The sequence below is a fragment of the Leucopleurus acutus genome (assembly GCF_964270905.1).
Source record: "Leucopleurus acutus genome assembly, chromosome: 19".
NCBI lineage: Eukaryota > Metazoa > Chordata > Mammalia > Artiodactyla > Delphinidae > Leucopleurus > Leucopleurus acutus.
Genome location: NC_139161.1, coordinates 37,533,249 through 37,553,253, shown reverse-complemented (window position 1 = coordinate 37,553,253; position 20,005 = coordinate 37,533,249). Strand labels below are relative to the sequence as shown.

Below are 20,005 nucleotides of genomic sequence, written 5' to 3'. Positions count from 1 at the left end.
AGTATAAAGTATTCTATAATATTCTCTTATTATCCTTATAATATCTACAGTATTTTTCTGTTTTCCATTTTATTTATTTCTACTTTGATCTTTATTGTGTTCTTTCTTCTCTTACTCTGTGATTAATTTGCTCTCAGTTTTCCAGTTTAAGGTGGAAGTTGAGGAAGCTGTGTACAATGTTACCAATATCCCACATGTTGACATATTATGTTTTCAGTTTCCGTGAGTTCAGAATAGTTTCTGATTTCCCTTTTGATTTCTTCTTTGACCACAAGGTTACTCAGCAGTGTGTTATTTATTTTCCAAATATTTGGGGATTTTTGGATTTGATAATTTCTAATTTAATTCCATTGTGGTCAGAGACATATATTGAATGACTAAAACCCTTTAACATTTTTTTAAAGTATTTTTTAAAATTTATTTTTTTGCTGTGTTGGGTCTTTGTTGCTTCACCTGGGGTTTCTCTAGTTGCGGTGAGCAGGGGCTTCTCTTCATTGTGGTGCCCCGACTTCTCATTGGATGGCTTCTCTTGTTGCAGACAGAGGCTCTAGGTGCGTGGGCTTTAGTAGTTGAGGTACACAGGCTCTAGAGTGAAGGCTCAGTAGTTGTGGTGTGTGGGCTTAGTTGCTCCATGGCATGTGGGATCTTCCTGGACAGGGATCGAACCCATTTCCCCTGAATTGGCAGGCAGATTCTTAACCACTGAACCACCAGGGAAGTCCCAATTCCAGTATTCTTAATCTTTTGTGTAGATCCATATTCCAATCTGGTGTCATTTTCCTTCTGCTTAAAAATACTTCTTTTAACATTTCTTATAGTGAAAGTCTACTAGTAATGAATTCTTTCAGCTTTTGTATGTCTGAGATAGTCTTTATTTTGCTTTTGTTTTGACAGATCTAGCTATAGAATTTTAGGTTGATAAAATTCAATTCACTACTTTAAAGATGTTATTCCACTGAATTCTCGTTTACATTGTTTCCAACAAGAATTCTGCTGTCATTGCTATCTTTGTTCCTCTGTATATATTGTATAGTTTTTGCCTCTGGATGCTTCTAAATTTTTCTCTTTATTGCTGGTTTTGAGCAATTTGATTATTTTTTGTGCCTTGGTGTAATTTTGTCCATGTTTCTTATGATTAAAGTTCATTGGTCTTCTTGACTTTGTGGGTTTATAGTGTTTACTAATTTGGAAAAATTTGGGGTATTATTTCTTCAAATTTTTGTATTTCTCCTCTCCTTCATGGATTCTAAGTACACATGTATTAGGCCACTTGAAGTTGTTGCACAACTCACTGATGCTCTATTGATTTTTGTTTTTTTTTGTTTTTTTTGTTATTCTTTTTGTTTCATATTGTATAGTTTCTATTACTATGCCTTAAATTTCACTGACCCTTTCTTCTGCAGTGTCTAATCTGCCATTAACCTCATTCAATGTGTTTTTCATTTAGACATTGTTTTTAATCTCTAGAAGCTCAATTTGGGTCTGTTTTACATTTTCCATGACTGTACTTACCATTTTCATTGTTTAGTCTGGGATTTTTAACATATGAAATACAGTTATAATAACTTTTCTTCATGTATAATAACTTTTAAAATATTCTTTTCTGCCAATTCTAACATCTGCATAGATTATGGGTTAGTTTTGATTGTTTGCCTTTTCTCCTCAGTATGGGTCATATTTTCCTACTTCTCTGCATTCTTGGCAATTTTTCATATGATCCCAGATATTGTGAGTTTTAGTTTATTGTGTGCTATATATATTTATATTTCTGTAAAATGCTTGGGCCTTGCTTTGGGTGAAATTAAGTTACTCAAAACAAATTTTATTCTTTTAGGTCTAGCTTTTCAGATTCGTTGGGTAGGAGTCCAAGTAGTTTTCAGTCTGGAGCTCATTATTTGTAACTACTGAGGCAAGTCCTTTCCTAGTATCATGAGGTTTTCCAGTCCAACTTGTAGGAATAGGTACTATTCCTTCAACCCTGTGTTATATCCAGTTATTCTTATTATTAATCTTTTCATGTGGTTGTTTTCCTGTCATCAAGTAATTCCTCACACAAATGTACTGACCAATATTTTGTTGAATTCTCAAGAGATCCCTCTGCATATCTCCAGAGTTCTTTGTGCACTTCTTTTCTCTCTGATACTCTGCTTTGTGAACTCTAGTTACCTTGGGTTTCCCAGATTCTCAGCTCCATTTCCTCAGTCAGGAAGTCCACCAGTCTCTGCCTGGACTTCTCTTCCCTGTACCATGACCTGGAAACTCTCTCAGAGAAGTAAGTTAGGGCAATTATAGGGATCACTTCATTTATTTCCCATCTCCTGGGGATCACTGAACTTTATTGCCTGAGGTGCAGTTTCTTGAAAACTGTTGTTTCATATGTTCTGCCTGATTTTTTCATTGTTTCAGGTGGGAGGTTAAATTGGTCCTTGTTACTTCATCTTGGACAGAAGCCAACGCATTCTTTAAGTCTGTTTTGTTTTGATACGGGGTCCAATTAAAGATTAGGCATTGCATGTCATGTCTTTGTTTCATTTAATGTAAAATATTTCCCTACTGTTTTTCTTTTTCAGTCTTTTATGGCATTGGCATTTTTGAAGAGTCTAAGCCAGTTGTCTTGTAAATTGCCCCACAGTCTGGATTTGTCTGTTTCCTCATTAGATTGAAAGTAAACATTTTGGGGAAGAATACTATATAGGTGATATATTCTTCATACTTCATCACTTCAGGTGGCCCAGTGCTGTTTGATCACTTGATTAAGGTGGTATCTTCCATATCTTTCCATTGTAAAGTTATTTTTCCCCTTGGTAATTGATAAATAATATGTAGGGTGATACTTTGGGATCAGTGAAGATCCTACTTTCAAACAACTCTTCACCCAGCTGTGCATCAATGATAATCCTTGTCTGAATCGATTATTACATTGATAGTTGCAAAATGAGACTTTCCTAATTCTATCATTCGTTTTGCACTTATTAGCTGACATTATCCTATAAAGAAGAGCTCCCCCACTTTTCATTTTGAGTATCATTATGAATTCATGTGCTTTTTTCTAAATTCCCCCACTTTTCATTTTGAGTATCATTATGAACTCATGTGCTTTTTTCTAAATTAAGTATGTTATACCTTATTATAATAATAATGTTATTCTTTGGAATGTTCCTTTTGTCCAGATTGGCCAATGCAATCTCTGTTATTGGTTAACCACTCGATGCATTTTTATTACTAGAGTAATTTCTAATATATTACTACTCACAAATAGGAACCAAGAAAGGGACTACAGAACGTGTGGTCTTATTCAGACTCTTCTTAGAAGTCTGCCTTCTTCCTGTGTACTCTCAAACCAAAGTGAGTCTTTTGGGTTGGAAGGAGATACTTCTGATTTAAAGCACAGATCAATGTCACCCAATTCTAATCCCTATTCCCTTTTTTCTAGGCATACCATACCTACTGCCATACTAATCCTTCTGTTGGGCACCCCACTCCTCCTCTATATTTATTTACAACAGTCAAGTGTAGCAATTGGCCACCTGACCCCTATCCAGTTCTCCATTCCATATGCCCCAAGAACTCCTTTTTGCACTGGTCTGTGGTGGCCTTGGCCTACCTCTTCTACCTACTCAAGTAACTCTTTTACCACAAATTTAATTACCTGTGTTTCCATTTATAGGATCTTACCTAGCCATATGGCCTGCTGCCTCTGCCAATTTAAAAATACTATTGAGGGCTTCCCTGGTGGCGCAGTGGTTGAGAGTCCGTCTGCCGATGCAGGGGACGGGGGTTTGTTACCCGGTCTGGGAGGAACCCACATGCCGCGGAGCGGCTGGGCCCGTGAGCCATGGCCGCTGATCCTGCACGTCCGGAGCCTGTGCTCCGCAACGGGAGAAGCCACAGCAGTGAGAAGCCCGCGTACCACCAAAAAAAATAAAATAAAATAAAAATTAAAAAATAAAATAAATAAATAAAAATACTATTGAGGTTGTCTGTAAGACAGTCAAGCTGAGTTGTGACGGTGAATGCTTGACAGACGTCACACGTTGTGGTGAGTCTCAGTTGCGGGATAATAAGTTTTTAATTTAATTTTTATTTTAATTTTTAATCAATGATGATAAATTTTAAAATGAATGATGTAATTGCAATATTTTAATTCATTCATTCAGAGTTCCAGCTCCCTAAGTTTCTAAGAACTACCCCCTTGCTAAAAATTAGACTATTGGTTACATTATTAAGCTAATAATAGCTCAGTTACATTGTTAGCTTAATAATGTAACTGATCCACATACATAAAGGAACAAGAGAAAGGAATGGAAAGGAGAAGGGAATTATCATTAATGGCCACATATCCCATGCTGTGCTCTCTGCAAATGAGAACTTATTCATATAGTGCATCATAGTTTGTAAACTGATTTTATATTCATTAGGTCTTAAGTACCCTTTGTCTTATAGGACAGGTGTAAATATATTATTGTTTATTTTGTTTGTTTCTGCAATTTTATAAATAGTAAAAGTGTTACTGTTTCATGTCCTATTTGGCACCTGAGAGTTTCTGGTTCCATAACCAGAAGCTGCTACCTAGCCCTTCTAATGGATGGGAGAGATAGTTTATTCTTAGACTGTCCAGCTCTGTATTTGCTCTGAATCTCAAGCTTTTCTATCCACAAAACACTCAGGGGCTTTCAACTATTTTTCTATATATTAGATTTATTGGCACTAACTTTTTAAAAAGCGTGGGCTTGTGTGCGCAGGCGCAGTCCGCTTGTGCCCCGAGCCGCACATGCGGGGTGAAGGTAGGATGGTGGATTTGGTACCTTTTGTGGTTGCCATCGGTGGTGACAAAACCTTGCTGGTGTGGGAGCTGTGATCTGGACCCACGGCTGAGACCTTGCAAGTGAGCCGAGCCGGGGCAGAGGGAGGGGTGGAGGAAGCCGCCCCGCGCCCCAGTAACTGGGACTGCTTCGGTACCTCATCTGCCTGTGGTCTCCGCTGAGAGGAATCTTAGTTCTAGAGCTGACCTGAGCAGCCAGCTCGCCCCCATAGATTTTTGAGAGATAGTTCCCAACTGACGGCATCGCCTCCTAATGCTTCTTGGAGCTAAGGATTTCAGAGGGAAACTTGTTCATGAAATGAGAAGTGTTTGGAGTTGCAGGCTCACCACAGTTACCTGTGCCGAAGGGCTGGCAGAATATAAGGGAAAGGGTGGTTTGGTTTCCCGGGCGTGAAATTTCCTGCACTTAGCGTGGGACCAGCCTACAGCATTCTCTGTTCACAGTCTTCTCCCACTTTGGCCTTCTGTAGTCGGTCCAAGTCTTCACAAACGCAGCAGTGGCTGGTCCTGGGTTCTATGCCATCATTAAGTTTTATTCAGCAAGGGATGCCCACAGAGCCCAAAAGGCATGCAACCAGAAGCAGCTTTTTCACACATCTCCAGTGAAGGTGGGTCCAAATGTGGAATTCGTCGCTCTACTGGGATGAAGTGCTGAATTTAAAGCTAATTGGCCATCGGGAATTCCCTGGCGGTCCACTGGTTAGGACCCTGCACTCTCACTGCTGAGGGCCCGGGTTCAATCCCTGGTCAGGGAACTAAGATCCCGGTGGGGGGGGGGGGGGGGGGGGGAAATGGCCAGCGTTTGTACAGCACTGTGCTGTACAGAATGCTCTCAGATGCACTGCTCCACTGATCCCCCAGTTCTCCAGTTCTTTCTTTCTTTTTTTTAGATGAAGAAACTCGAAATCAGGATGGTTAAGTGACTTACTTAAAGTTCATGACAGTAAATGTGGAAACTAGAGGCCAAATGCAAAGTTGACTGATGTTAAACCCCATGTCATTTTATGCTGCCCCTTAATTTAAGAAATCTTCACAACAGTCTTCCTTATATTTACTTTTATGTGGATTTTAAATGTGTGAGGTTGACAAAAATTTTTTTTAATTAATTTTTGGCTGCATTGGGTCTTGTTGCTGCGCCCCGGCTTTCTCTAGTTGCGGTGAGCGGGGGTTGCTCTTCATTGCGGTGCGTGGGCTTCTCATCGCGACGGCTTCTCTTGTTGCGGAACACGGGTTCTAGGCATGTGGGCTTCAGTAGTTGTGGTTCACGGGCTCTAGAGCACAGGCTCAGTAGTTGTGGCACACGGGCTTAGCTGCTCTGTGGCATGTGGGATCTTCATGGACCAGGGATCGAACTCGTTTCCCCTGCATTGGAAGGCAGACTCTTAACAATTCTGCCACCAGGGAAGTCCTGAGCTTGCCAAACTTTTGTCAGATGTAACATAAAGGAGGCTTCATCATCATCATCACTCTCAAACTGCTTATTGAGAACCCCCTTCAGATTCCAGAGGATCATTAAAATATTCTTTAATGCACTGTAGAAAACTTATTCCACATCAATATGCCATCCAATTTTACTTCCCCAGAATGAACATTTCATTATGTGCCTCCATTCAGCCACCATTCCTTTTTCAAGGACCTTTTCACTTCCTCTGAATAAGTGAGTGAGGCTTAGATTTCCCAGACCTTTCACTTTATAATTGTGTGTCTTCTCTGATTGGCTTCTTGCTCTGGCTACTTCCTACTGACCTTGCTGCTTATTCTCACCCATATTTCTTTACTCACTAATTTCACCTTTATTGAATCTGAGAACTCTCCTCAGATGTGACTCCAGGTACACTACCTCCCACTTCTGTACCCTGTTTAACACCCTCTTCAATCCTGGCTGTACTCCCTGGGATTGAAATGATTTTGTGTCAGACATTCCTTAATTTGCGGACCCTGCAACCATTTCACATAACCACTCAGATATTACAGATGATCCTGGAAAGATTATGAAACAGTTACGTGGTATCAGTTGTGAGTAATGAATTCTTTTCTTATATTGGACATTAAGACCATTGCATAAGCTTAGGTTCTGAGATTTTCACAGTATAAAGCCCATCACTGATAAAATAATGAAGAAAAATTTCTACAAGTCACTGTAGTGTTGAGAGGAAAGGACATTCGTATTAGATTTCTTTATTTAATGCAGAGCCTTAGTTTAGTACCCACACCCCCGAAATTGTTATCTACTTTAATTATGCGTTCTTTTTAAATTTTATTTATTTATTTATTTGGTTGCACCGGGTCTTAGTTGCAGCAGGCAGGCTCCTTTTGTTGTGGCTCACAGACTCCTTAACTGTGGCGTATGAACTCTTACTTTCAGCATGCATGTGAGACCTATTTCCTTGACTAGGGATTGAACCCGGGCCCCCTGCATTGGGAGCATGGAGTCTTAACCACTGCAGCAGCAGGGAAGTTCCAAATCTGTGTTCTTTAACTCATTGGCAGGTATACATATTTCTTATCTTTTTTCCCCTGCATTTTTAAAAAATACAGAAAAGAGAATAACATCTTAAAATAAAATGAAGGAAAGGCCTAATGTATCTGAGTTTTTCTCAGTAGCACGAAGGGAAATGTTTGCCAGCAAGAACTGTGGCAAGGTTATCCCAGATGTCAGCTGTCTCTACTACCCAGGAGCTCAGAGCCCTTCTGAAGCTTCATAATTGTCCAGGACAGCTCCATTATGACTCACCATACAGAGCCTAGACTCCCATGCAACACTCAATATTTAAAAATTAGTCTTCATTTCTCCTTCCCAGCAAGTAGCTTCAGTTGGAGAAAGTAATTTCATTTTCTTATGTGCTCATTCATTCACTCAGTCACCAGACCATCACTCCTCTATTATATGCCAAGATCTATGCTTGTTTCTGGTAATAAGGAAAGAATAATATATGGTTCCTTCAAGCACTTAAGGAGTTCATAAACTAGTGACAGAGGAAGATGCACAAACAAATCAATAAAGAAGTAACAATGCTTTCACTTTATTTGTATTATTTGAATTTTATGACTATATTTATATACTACACCCTGTTCAAAGTGGAAATAGACATTTAAGAAAGAACTAGTGATGTAAAAAATCCACAGTAATATGTAAATGACTTAGGGAGTTAAGACTGGAAATATTTGCACTTTCAAAGAAGCTTGTTAATGCAGATGAACCTCTAATTCTTTTGGTTGCTTTATTTACATTTATAGACGTATATGTCTTCCCTCTTCTAACAGGCATTAGTAACATGGGGAGGGGGTGCTACAGATTAAGGTCCTAATTCAGTGGCAGGCCCATCTTATCTCCTCTTCAGGTCATATTCTCAAGCAGGAGCTACAGGATGAGACAACTAAAACAGTTCACTTCCTTTGCTTACGCCCAGCCCCATAATAGGCTTCTGCTGGCCTTCTTTGGTTGCTTTCATCATCACTTTCACCACCAGAGGTCAGGGAACCTTCCGGTTAATCAGGGGCCCTGGAAATGATGCAGAAAAGTACTGACTTAAAAGTAATAAATAACATTTATTTAGGGCTCACTGTGAACTCATTGCTTAAAATGTCCTACTTAATCTTCACAACCACTCTATGAAATTGGTATTGATAAATCTCAGGTATATCCAAAATAAGTCTCTATGTAGGGTTGTGATAATTTTAGGTCTTTTATGTCTTTAGGTTCATTTCGGCACTAGACATAAGACGGTTGAACATAATACACTTGCCCTAAACAGCTCCAGATGCCAAGAATTGTCAAATTACTACTTTGGTTTCCATGGGTGGTCAAAAAGGATCATCAGGGTAAACTCTGTAGATTTTCTTTGACTAACCAGACTCCTTTCAACATTGAACTCCTAGACTTTAGAGAGAAGAATAGAACAGGGCTATGGGGAGGATGTGTGAGAGGCTTCCACATGGAAGTATCTGAGCATTGGCCTGCCACCTAGAATTAGTGATAATCTCAATGACTTGGATGGTGGTGTTCATAGTTTTCTCCAGTATTTGTATGGTATATAATAAAAAATAGTTGTCCATATCTAGTCATTCATTTGCAAGTCTCACTTGATTTTGAAGCTATAGAATACCTAAACTATTACCTGGGATTGCGGGAGTTTATTTTTTATTTATAACAACAGAATATGTTGAAGTCTAGGCTTTAATTCAAAATCCTAAGAGCTTCAGGATATTTCTAACCTTGAAGAAAGGGAAAATGAAGATATTGTGACATGACTTCCGAAGCAAAGCCTGAAGTTCTTCTGTGATTAGGGGTGGTGTTCCCCTCCCATGAGTGCAGGAGTTCTGGAGTTGGCATGGCTGAGGAACCTTTGGATAAGTTGGAGGAAGGTATGTGTGTGTGTGCCGAGGTGAGGGAGTGGGATTTCTCTTTTTTCCTTTCTTTCTGAAACTCAGCTTTTCAAACATCATCACCTTTGCTAAGCAACTAAAAACCTGGGCAAAATTTTTCTGCCTGACAATATAGGTTTTTATCTTAGGCAATACCTGACACCACCATAAACTTTAGAATTTTAGAACTGACTGACTGCCAAGAAGCTTAGGAGGAGGGAAAATTAGTTAGGTTTTTTTTTGGTTAATAATTTGTGCTAATAGTCCTTCAAATACAGATGTCTTCTGGCCTTCAGTTATCCCAAAAAAATCATTGTCTAAAGATTGAAATAGATGACTTCCGGGAAGATGGTGGAAGAGTAAGACGCGGAGATCACCTTCCTCCCCACAGATACACCAGAAATACATCTACACATGGAACAACTCCTACAGAACACCTACTGAACACTGGCAGAAGACCTCAGACCTCCAAAAAGGCAAGAAACCTCCCCACGTACCTGGGTAGGGCAAAAGAAAAAAGAATAAACAGAGACAAAAGGATAGGGACAGGACTTGCACCAGTGGGAGGGAGCTGTGAAGGAGGGAAGGTTTCCACACACTAGGAAGCCCCTTCGTGAGCAGAGACTGCGAGTGGCAGAGCAGGGGAGCTTCGGAGCCACAGAGCAGAGTACAGCAACAGGGGTGTGGAGGGCAAAGCGGATAGATTCCCGCATAGAGGATCGGTGCCGACCGGCACTCACCAGCCCGAGAGGCTTGTCTGCTCCCCCGCCGGAGCAAGCGGGGCTGGGAGCTGAGGCTCGGGCTTCGGTCGGAGCGCAGGGAGAGGACTGGTGTTGGCGGCGTGAACACAGCCTGAAGGGGGTTAGTGCGCCACGGCTGGCTGGGAGGGAGTCCATGGAAAAGTCTGGACCTGCCGAAGAGGCTAGAGACTTTTTCTTCGCTCTTTGTTTCCTGATGCGCGAGGAGAGGGGATTAAGAAGGCTGCTTAAAGGAGTTCCAGAGGTGGGCGCGAGCCGAGGCTAAAAGCGCGGACCCCAGAGACAGACATGAGACGGTAAGGCTGCTGCTGCCGCCACCAAGAAGCCTGTGTGTGAGCACAGGTCACTATCCACACCCCCCCTTCCTGGGAGCCTGTGCAGCCCGCCACTGCCAGGGTCCCATGATCCAGGAACAACTCCCCTGGGAGAATGCATGGCGTGCCTCAGGCTGGTGCAACGTCATGCCGGCCTCTGCCGCCGCAGGCTTGCCCTGCACTCCGTGACCCTCCCTACCCCCCGGCATGAGTGAGCCAGAGCCTCCGAATCAGCGGCTCCTTTAACCCCATCCTGTCTGAGCAAAGAACAGACGCCCTCCGGAGATCTACACGCAGAGGCGGGGCCAAATCCAAAGCTGAGCCCATGGGAGCTGTGACAACAAAGAAGAGAAAGGGAAATCTCTCCCAGCAGCCTCAGTAGCAGCGGATTAAAGCTCCACAATCAACTTGATGTACCCTGCATCTGTGGAACACATGAATAGACAAAGAATCATCCCAAATTAAGGAGGTGGACTTTGAGAGCAGGATTTATTATTTTTTCCCCTTTTCCTTTTTTGTGAGTGTGTATGTGTATGCTTCTGTGTGAGATTTTGTCTGTATAGCTTTGCTTCCACCATTTTCCTAGGGTTCTATCCGTCTGTTTTTGTTTCTTTTAAATTTTTCCTTTATAATTATTTTTTTAATAACTTTATTTTATTTTACTTTATCTTCATTCTTTCTTTCTTTCCTTCCCTCCTTTAGACAACGAATCATCCAAATTGAGGAGATGGACTTTGAGAGCAGGATTTATGATTTTTTTCCCCTTTTCCTCTATTTGTGAGTGTGTATGTGTATGCTTCTGTGTGAGATTTTGTCTGTATAGCTTTGCTTCCACCATTTGTTCCAGGGTTCAATCCATCCGTTTTTTTTCCCACTTAGTAATTATTTATTTTATTTTAATAATATTATTGTATTTTATCTTACTTATTTTATTTGTCATCTTTTTTCCATACTTCCCTCCTTCTTTCCTTCCTTCCTTCCTCCCTCCCTCCCTCCTGCCCTCCCTCCCTCCTTTCTTTCTTTCTTTCTACTTCTACTAATTCTTTCTTTCTACTTTTTCTCCCTTTTCTTCTGAGCCGTGTGGATGAAAGGCTCTTGGTGCTCCAGCCAGGAGTTAATGCTGTGCCTCTGAGGTGGGAGAGCCAACTTCAGGACACTGGTCCACAAGAGACCTCCCAGCTCCACATAATATCAAATGGTGAAAATCTCCCAGAGAACTCCATCTCAACACAAGCACCCAGCTTTACTCAACGACCAGCAAGCTACAGTGCTGGACATCCTATGCCAAACAACTAGCAAGACAGGAACACAACACCACCCATTAGCAGAGAGGCTGCCCAAAATCATAATAAGTAGACAGACACCCCAAAACAAACCACAAGATGTGGACCTGCCCACCAGAAAGACAAGATCAAGCCTCATCCACCAGAACACAGGCACTACTCCCCTCCACCAGGAAGCCTACACAACCCACTGAACCAACATTAGCCACTGGGGACAGACACCAAAAACAACAGGAACTACGAACCTGTAGACTGCAAAAAGGAGACCCCAAACACAGTAAGATAAGCAAAATGAGAAGACAGAAAAACACACTGCAGATGAAGGAGCAAGATAAAAACTCACCAGACCTAACAAATGAAGAGGAAATAGGCAGTCTACCTGAAAAAAAATCAGAATAATGGTAGTAAAGATGATCCAAAATCTTGGAAATAGAATAGACAAAATACAAGAAACGTTTAACAAAGACCTAAAAGAATTAAAGATGAAACAAACAACAATGAACAACACAATAAATGAAATTAAAAATTCTCTAGATGGGATCAATAACAGAATAACTGAGGCAGAAGAACGGATAAGTGACCTGGAAGATAAAATAGTGGAAATAACTACTGGAGAGCAGAATAAAGAAAAAAGAATGAAAAGAACTGAGGACAGTCTCAGAGAGCTCTGGGACAACATTAAATGCACCAACATTTGAATTAATAGGGTTCCAGAAGAAGAAGAGCAAAAGAAAGGGACTGAGAAAATATTTGAAGAGATTATAGTTGAAAACTTCCCTAATATGGGAAAGGAAATAGTAAATCAAGTCCAGGAAGCACAGAGAGTCTTATACAGGATAAATCAAAGGAGAAATATGCCAAGACACATATTAATCAAACTGTCAAAAATTAAATACAAAGAAAGCATATTAAAAGCAGCAAGGGAAAAACAACAAATAACACATAAGGGAATCCCCATAAGGTTAACAGCTGATCTTTCAGCAGAAAATCTGCAAGCCAGAAGGGAGTGGCAGGATATATAGAAAGGGAACAAGGAGAAAAACCTGCAACCAAGATTACTCTACCCAGCAAGGATCTCATTCATATTTGATGGAGAAATTAAAACCTTTACAGACAAGCAAAATCTCAAAGAGTTCAGCACCACCAAACCAGCTCTACAACAACTGCTAAAGGAACATCTCTAGGGAAGAAACACAAGAGGAGGAAAAGACCTACAATAATGAAAACAAAACAATTAATAAAATGGGAATAGGAACATACATGTCAATAATTACCTTAAATGTAAATGGACTAAATGCTCCCACCAAAAGACACAGATTGGCTGAATGGATACAAAAACAAAAGCCATATATATGCTGCCTACAAGAGACCCACTTCAGACCTAGGGACACATACAGACTGAAAGTGAGGGGATGGAAAAAGTTATTCCATGCAAATGGAAACCAAAAGAAAGCTGGAGTAGCAATTCTCATATCAGACAAAACAGACTTTAAAATAAAGACTATTAGAAGAGACAAAGAACACTACATAATGATAAAGGGATCGATCCAAGAAGATATAACAATTGTAAATATTTATGCACCCAACATAGGAGTACCTCAATACATAAGGCAAATACTAACAGCCATAAAAGGAGAAATCGACAGTAACACATTCATAGTAGGGGACTTTAACACCCCACTTTCACCAATGGACAGATCATCCAAAATGAAAATAAATAAGGAAACACAAGCTTTAAATGATACATTAAACAAGATGGACTTAATTGATATTTATAGGACATTCCATCCAAAAACAACAGAATACACATTTTTCTCTAGTGCTCACAGAACATTCTCCAGGAGAGATCATATCTTGGGTCAGAAATCAAGCCTTGGTAAATTTAAGAAAATTGAAATTGTATCAAGTATCTTTTCCAAACACAATTATATGAGACTAGATATCAATTACAGGAAAAGATCTGTAGAAAATACAAACACATGGAGGCTAAACAATACACTACTTAATAACGAAGTGATCACTGAAGAAATCAAAGAGGAAATCAAAGTATAACTAGAAACAAATGACAGTGGAGACAAGACGACCCAAAATCTATGGGATGCAGCAAAAGCAGTTCTAAGAGGAAAGTTTATAGCAATACAATCCTACCTTAAGAAACATGACACATCTCGAATAAACAACCTAACCTTGCACCTAAAGCAATTAGAGAAAGAAGAAGAAAAACCCCCAAAGTTAGCAGAAGGAAAGAAATCATAAAAATCAGATCAGAAAAAAATGAAAAAGAAATGAAGGAAATGATAGCAAAGATCAATAAAACTAAAAGCTGGTTCTTTGAGAAGATAAACAAAATTGATAAACCATTAGCCAGACTCATCAAGAAAAAAAGGGAGAAGACTCAAATCAATAGAATTAGAAATGAAAAAGGAGAAGTAACAACTGACACTGCAGAAATACAAAAGATCATGAGAGTTTACTACAAGCAACTCTATGCCAATAAAATGGACAACCTGGAAGAAATGGACAAATTCTTAGAAATGCACAACCTGCCAAGACTGAATCAGGAAGAAATAGAAAATATGAACAGACCAATCACAAGCACTGAAATTGAAACTGTGATTAAAAATCTTCCAACAAACAAAAGCCCAGGACCAGATGGCTTCACAGGCGAATTCTATCAAACATTTAGAGAAGAGCTAACACCTATCCTTCTCAAACTCTTCCAAAATATAGCAGAGGGAGGAACACTCCCAAACTCATTCTACGAGGCCACCATCACCTTGATACCAAAACCAGAAAAGGATGTCACAAAGAAAGAAACCTACAGGCCAATATCACTGATGAACATAGATGCAAAAATCCTCAACAAAATACTAGCAAACAGAACCCAGCAGCACATTAAAAGGATCATACACCATGATCAAGTGGGATTTATTCCAGGAATGCAAGGTTTCTTCAATATATGCAAATCAATCAACGTGATACACCATATTAACAAATTGAAGGAGAAAAACCATATGATCATCTCAATAGATGCAGAGAAAGCTTTTGACAAAATTCAACACCCATTTATGATAAAAAGCCTTCAGAAAATAGGCATAGAGGGAACTTTCCTCAACATAATAAAGGCCATATATGACAACACACAGGCAACATCATCCATATGGTAAAAAACTGAAAGCATTTCCACTAAGATCAGGAGCAAGACAAGGTTGCCCACTCTCAACACTGTTATTCAACATAGTTTTGGAAGTTTTAGCCACAGCAATCAGAGAAGAAAAGGAAATAAAAGGAATCCAAATCTGAAAAGAAGAAGTAAAGCTGTCACTGTTTGCAGATGACATTGATACTATACATAGAGAATCCTAAAGATGCTATCAGAAAACTACTAGAGCTAATCAATGAATTTGGTAAAGTAGAAGAATACAAAATTAATGCACAGAAATCTCTTGCATTCCTATACACTAATGATGAAAAATCTGAAAGTGAAATCAAGAAAACACTCTCATTTACCATTGCAACAAAAAGAATAAAATATCTAGGAATAAACCTACCTAAGGAGACAAAAGACCTATATGCAGAAAATTATAAGACACTGATGAAAGAAATTAAAGATGATACAAATAGAGGGAGAGATATACCATGTTCTTGGATTGGAAGAATCAACAGTGTGAAAATGACTCTACTACCCAAAGCAATCTATAGATTCAATGCAATCCCTATCAAACTACCAATGGCATTTTTCACAGAACTAGAACAAAATATTTCACAATTTGTATGGAAACACAAAAGACCCAGAATAGCCAAAGCAATCTTGAGAACGAAAAATGGAGCTGGAGGAATCAGGCTCCCTGACTTCAGACTATACTACAAAGCTACAGTAATCAAGACAGTATGGTATTGGCACTAAAACAGAAATATAGATCAATGGAACAGGATAGAAACCCAAGAGATAAACCCACGCACATATGGTCACCTTATCTTTGATAAAGGAGGCAGGAATATACAGTGGAGGAAGGACAGCCTCTTCAATAAGTGGTGCTGGGAAAACTTGACAGGTACATGTAAAAGTATGAGATTAGATCACTCCCTAACACCATACACAAAAATAAGCTCAAAATGGATTAAAGACCTAAATGTAAGGCCAGAAACTATCAAACTCTTAGAGGAAAACATAGGCAGGGCACTCTATGACATAAATCACAGAAAGGTCATTTTTTACCCACCTCGTAGACAAATGGAAGTAAAAACAAAAATAAACAAATGGGACCTAATGAAACTTCAAAGCTTCTGCACAGTGAAGGAAACCATAAAGAAGACCAAAAGACAACCCTCAGAATGGGAGAAAATATTTGTAAATGAAGCAACTGACCAAGGATTATTGTCCAAAATTTATAAGCAGCTTATGCAGCTTAATAACAAAAAAACCAAACAACCCAATCCAAAAATGGGCAGAAGACCTAAATAGACATTTCTCCAAAGAAGATATACAGACTGCCAACAGACACATGAAAGTATGCTCAACATCACTAATCATTAGAGAAATGCGAATCAAAGCTCCAATGAGATATCATCTCACACCAGTCAGAATGGCTGTCATCAGAAAATCTAGAAACAATAAATGCTGGAGAGGGTGTGGAGAGAAGGGAACCCTCTTGCACTGTTGGTAGGAATGTAAATTGATACAGCCACTGTGGAGAACCGTATGGAGGTTCCTTGAAAAACTACAAATAGAACTACCATATGACCCAGCAATCCCACTACTGGGCATATACCCTGAGAAAACCAAAATTCAAAAAGAGTCATGTACCAAAATGTTCATTGCAGCTCTATTTACAATAGCCCAGAGATGGAAACAACCTAAGTGTCCATCATCGGATGAATGGATAAAGAAGATGTGGCACATATATACAATGGAATATTACTCAGCCATAAAAAGAAACGAAATTGAGCTATTTGTAATGAGGTGGATAGACCTAGAGTCTGTCATACAGAGTGAAGTAAGTCAGAAAGAGAGAGACAAATACCGTATGCTAACACATATATATGGAAGTAAAGAAAAAAGAATGTCATGAAGAACCTAGGGGTAAAACAGGAATAAAGACAGAGACTTACTAGAGAATGGACTTGAGGATATGGGGAGGGGAAAGGGTAAGCTGTGACAAAGCGAGAGAGAGGCATGGACATATATACACTACCAAACATAAGGCAGATAGCTAGTGGGAAGCAGCCGCATAACACAGAGAGATCAGCTCGGTGCTTTGTGACCGCCTGGAGGGGTGGGATAGGGAGGGTGGGAGAGAGGAAGATGCAAGAGGGAAGAGATATGGGAACATATGTATATATATAACTGATTCATTTTTTTGTGAAGCAGAAGCTAACACACCATTGTAAAGCAATTATACTCCAATAAAAAAATAATAAAAATAAAATAATGTTCCCCAAGCAAAAAAATAAATAAATAAGTAAAATAAAATGATGTTAATGCTGTGGGTCCAGAGACCATACTCTGAGAACCACTGCTCTATACCGTATTGCTCTCATTCCTCTTTTGGGTAAACCTGGAGACAACAAGACCAGCTTTGTTTCCAACAGCCACATCTCTTTTCAAAGATGCCAACTGAAGACACCAAATCAAGTATGTGACAGCCTGTGTTGAGTCTGAAGTTGACCTCATTGTTAGGAGTTTAAAGATACAGATACAACCCCAGTTACCACAGTGCTGACTCAAAGTGTAAGACACTTGAACTCACGTATCAGAGGGACATTCTCTGAGGCTGGCATGATCTCTGCCACCATGAGCTGAAATACAGTCACGGCCAACAGTATGGTCACTCCCAGGGAGACCTTTTCACCAGAGGCTGCTGGGAGATAAAAACTCAAGGGAGCCAGAAAAGATATGAGGACACATGGGATGAGGAGGTTGACGATATAGAAAGAGAACCACCACTTTAGAAGGAGAGTGAATGTCACATCCGGGTAAGGCTCAGAGCAGCAGCCATAGGAGATCACATTCTTCACAGCAGGCATGCCATGCACCTCCCACTCTACATCTTTGATGAAGTCGGAGAGGTCTCCGCTGTCCAGGGCATTGAATATATCCACCTGATTGCCATTGTAGGTCCAGGAACCAAAGGTCAGGTTGCACTGCTGATTATCAAAGGGGAAGTAGGTGACATCCACCACACAGGAGGTTTTGGTGATGGCTGGTGCATCCCAGGTGATCAGCCCATCATACCGCAGGACCACATTGGTGTTCACAGGCTCAGAAGATTCATCATCAGCCCTGGAGGTGAGAGGAGGAAAATGAGAGCTGCTCTCCAGGACAACTCACCAAACTCCTTACCCCCGATAGCTCACCGCCCTGTGCCCATCACTTCAGTGTCTTGGCAATGGATCACCATTCCTTGTCACCCTGGCTTGAAAGTATGGAATCAACTCTAATTTGCCCTTCTTCTCCATTTCCTGTGAATAGTTAGGGCCGAGTTCTCTTGGATTCTTTCTTTAAAGCATGTCTGCTTTATGTCCCTTCCTCTCCATTCCCAGTGCCACTCTCTTGGTCCAGGTATAATGATTCAAGCATCCAGACAAAAAGTAAACGAGGCTAAAATCTAACAGGGGGCTCTGCTTACCTGATTTTGTTAACTGTGGACACAAGACTATTAAAGTAACTTTTTGTTGCTGTTGGAAAAAAAATATTGAAATAAACTCTTCTGTAAATGTTCAGTCCTTTGCCTTCTATAGAAGGGCCTGAGCAGAAAAAGTAAACGTAGATCCCTAGAAAGGGGATTCCTATTGGTACTGAGTTTTCTCTTAGAATCAATGGCACTTGGGCTTAGGGTTTTAAGTCAGAGGCAGGGCTGTTAGCGAATTGAGTGGAGGAGGCTCCACCATCCACCTGAGTGGGTGATGGTTGAGGAGAGGCCAGATCATCTGCACTACCACCAAATCTATCTCACTGTATGAATCCAGCCCTTTACGCCCAGGAGAGCAGGGTCTGTAGCCGTGTAGCCTCAGCTTGTCCATTTGAAATCTGTGAGTATTATGAAAGTTGTGCCACGTTCTTGGTTTGCATTTACCATCAAGTATTATAGGAACTTTGAGAATAGATCTGAGCAGTAAAATGTGCCATGCCAGGGTATACCTACAACAGAGACATTCAACCGCACCCCAGTGTTGTGCCTGCCCTTAATCACTAAGATAATGATCTAAGAATCACAGATGCATTTTTAGTTTTAAACATATAACCTAGAAATCAGTTATTCAGATAGGCATTTTAAATTCATCTTTTTTTGTTGGATTTAGGGTCATTATCATTCCTTATGAAAAGGAAGGTAACCCAGAAGCTTGCTATTCAGAAGGCTATGACAGATGCATTCCAGAAACTGCTGATAGTGGTTTTAGGTAAGACCTTTTTGATTGTCCTTGAAGTGCTTCAGTTTCAGTGAGCAAATAAACTTATTTGAAAAGTTAATTGGATGAAAATAATGGTTATCTAAAACATTGCATATTCTTTCATTCACCAGATGTTTTCACAGCAGCAGTCTTAAATTTGTTCTTTATGGCATTTATGAGAAAAACGACAGCAAATATTATTGTCCCCAGTGTTTAGATGTAGAATGACTTGCCTCAGTTCATACAGAATGTGTTTGATCCAGTTCTTCCTCAATTGCTTGCTTATCATATAGAATAGTGTAGTGATTATAAGTCTTGGACACCTGTGTTTGAGTCCTAACTTTGTGTCTTAGATTGTTTTGTTGCTGTTGTCGCAATTTTAGTTTTTTCTAGCCAGAGACATTTGAAGGTATTTAATATCTGTAAGCTGCAATTTCTTTATCTGCAAATAGGGTTAGTAATTCAGCTTACCACCAAATGGGGGATATTGTAAGAGTAAATGAAATGATGAATGTAAAAAGCTTAGAACTATGCCTGAAACATAGTAAGCAGACAATATATATTGACTATTATTAATATTATTTTTGTTTTTTTGTTGAAGAGTTTATTAGATTATGTTTTTGGAGTCAATTTAATTTCAGCTTCCATTTCTGATATATTGGGTGAATATGATTCTTATATAATAATCGGCTACGTTTTTGTGAGCCTTGAAAGTGGTCATGCTACTGAAGAGCGTTGATTGTGTTCCCTATTGAGTTATATAGCAGTGAGAATGTCACAGGCAGTGCCCAAAGGAAACTTTATGATTAGTAGATTCCCTGAAGAGAATTGCTCACCTGCTTCACAGCCCTGCAGGCTGAGAGACTGAGAAATCCTAGCTAAGTTGTCTGAGACCTTATTTGCTTGTAAGAGTTGACCCTGGATTGGTCTTGGCCTTCCAGCCTGGGCAATCCTTCCAAGGAAGTTTGACTTCCCTGGTCATCAGGCAAAATCTCCATCAGCTGTCAAATCTGGGTAACAACCTTTAAGAACCAAACTAAATGTCTGGGTTGTTTGTTCCTAATATGCCAA

At 39.9% G+C, this 20,005-nt stretch overlaps 1 protein-coding gene and 1 pseudogene across 2 annotated transcripts; one reads left to right on the top strand and one right to left on the bottom strand.

The window, feature by feature from the left end:
- The first annotated feature begins 4,789 nt into the window (after positions 1 to 4,789).
- LOC309975705 (RAD52 motif-containing protein 1-like) lies at positions 4,790 to 18,987 on the top strand (annotated as a pseudogene). The gene is made up of 5 exons: positions 4,790 to 4,885; positions 5,251 to 5,430; positions 8,522 to 8,644; positions 9,020 to 9,187; positions 18,845 to 18,987. The product of its transcript is annotated as an RAD52 motif-containing protein 1-like (transcript).
- LOC309975564 (neuronal acetylcholine receptor subunit alpha-9-like) lies at positions 17,267 to 18,698 on the bottom strand (the record flags this gene model as incomplete). The annotated part of the gene is made up of 2 exons (XM_082860746.1): positions 17,267 to 17,825; positions 18,688 to 18,698. The coding sequence occupies 2 exons, from the start codon at positions 18,696 to 18,698 to the stop codon at positions 17,267 to 17,269; spliced, it is 570 nt and encodes a 189-aa protein (XP_082716872.1).
- Positions 18,988 to 20,005: the final 1,018 nt, after the last annotated feature.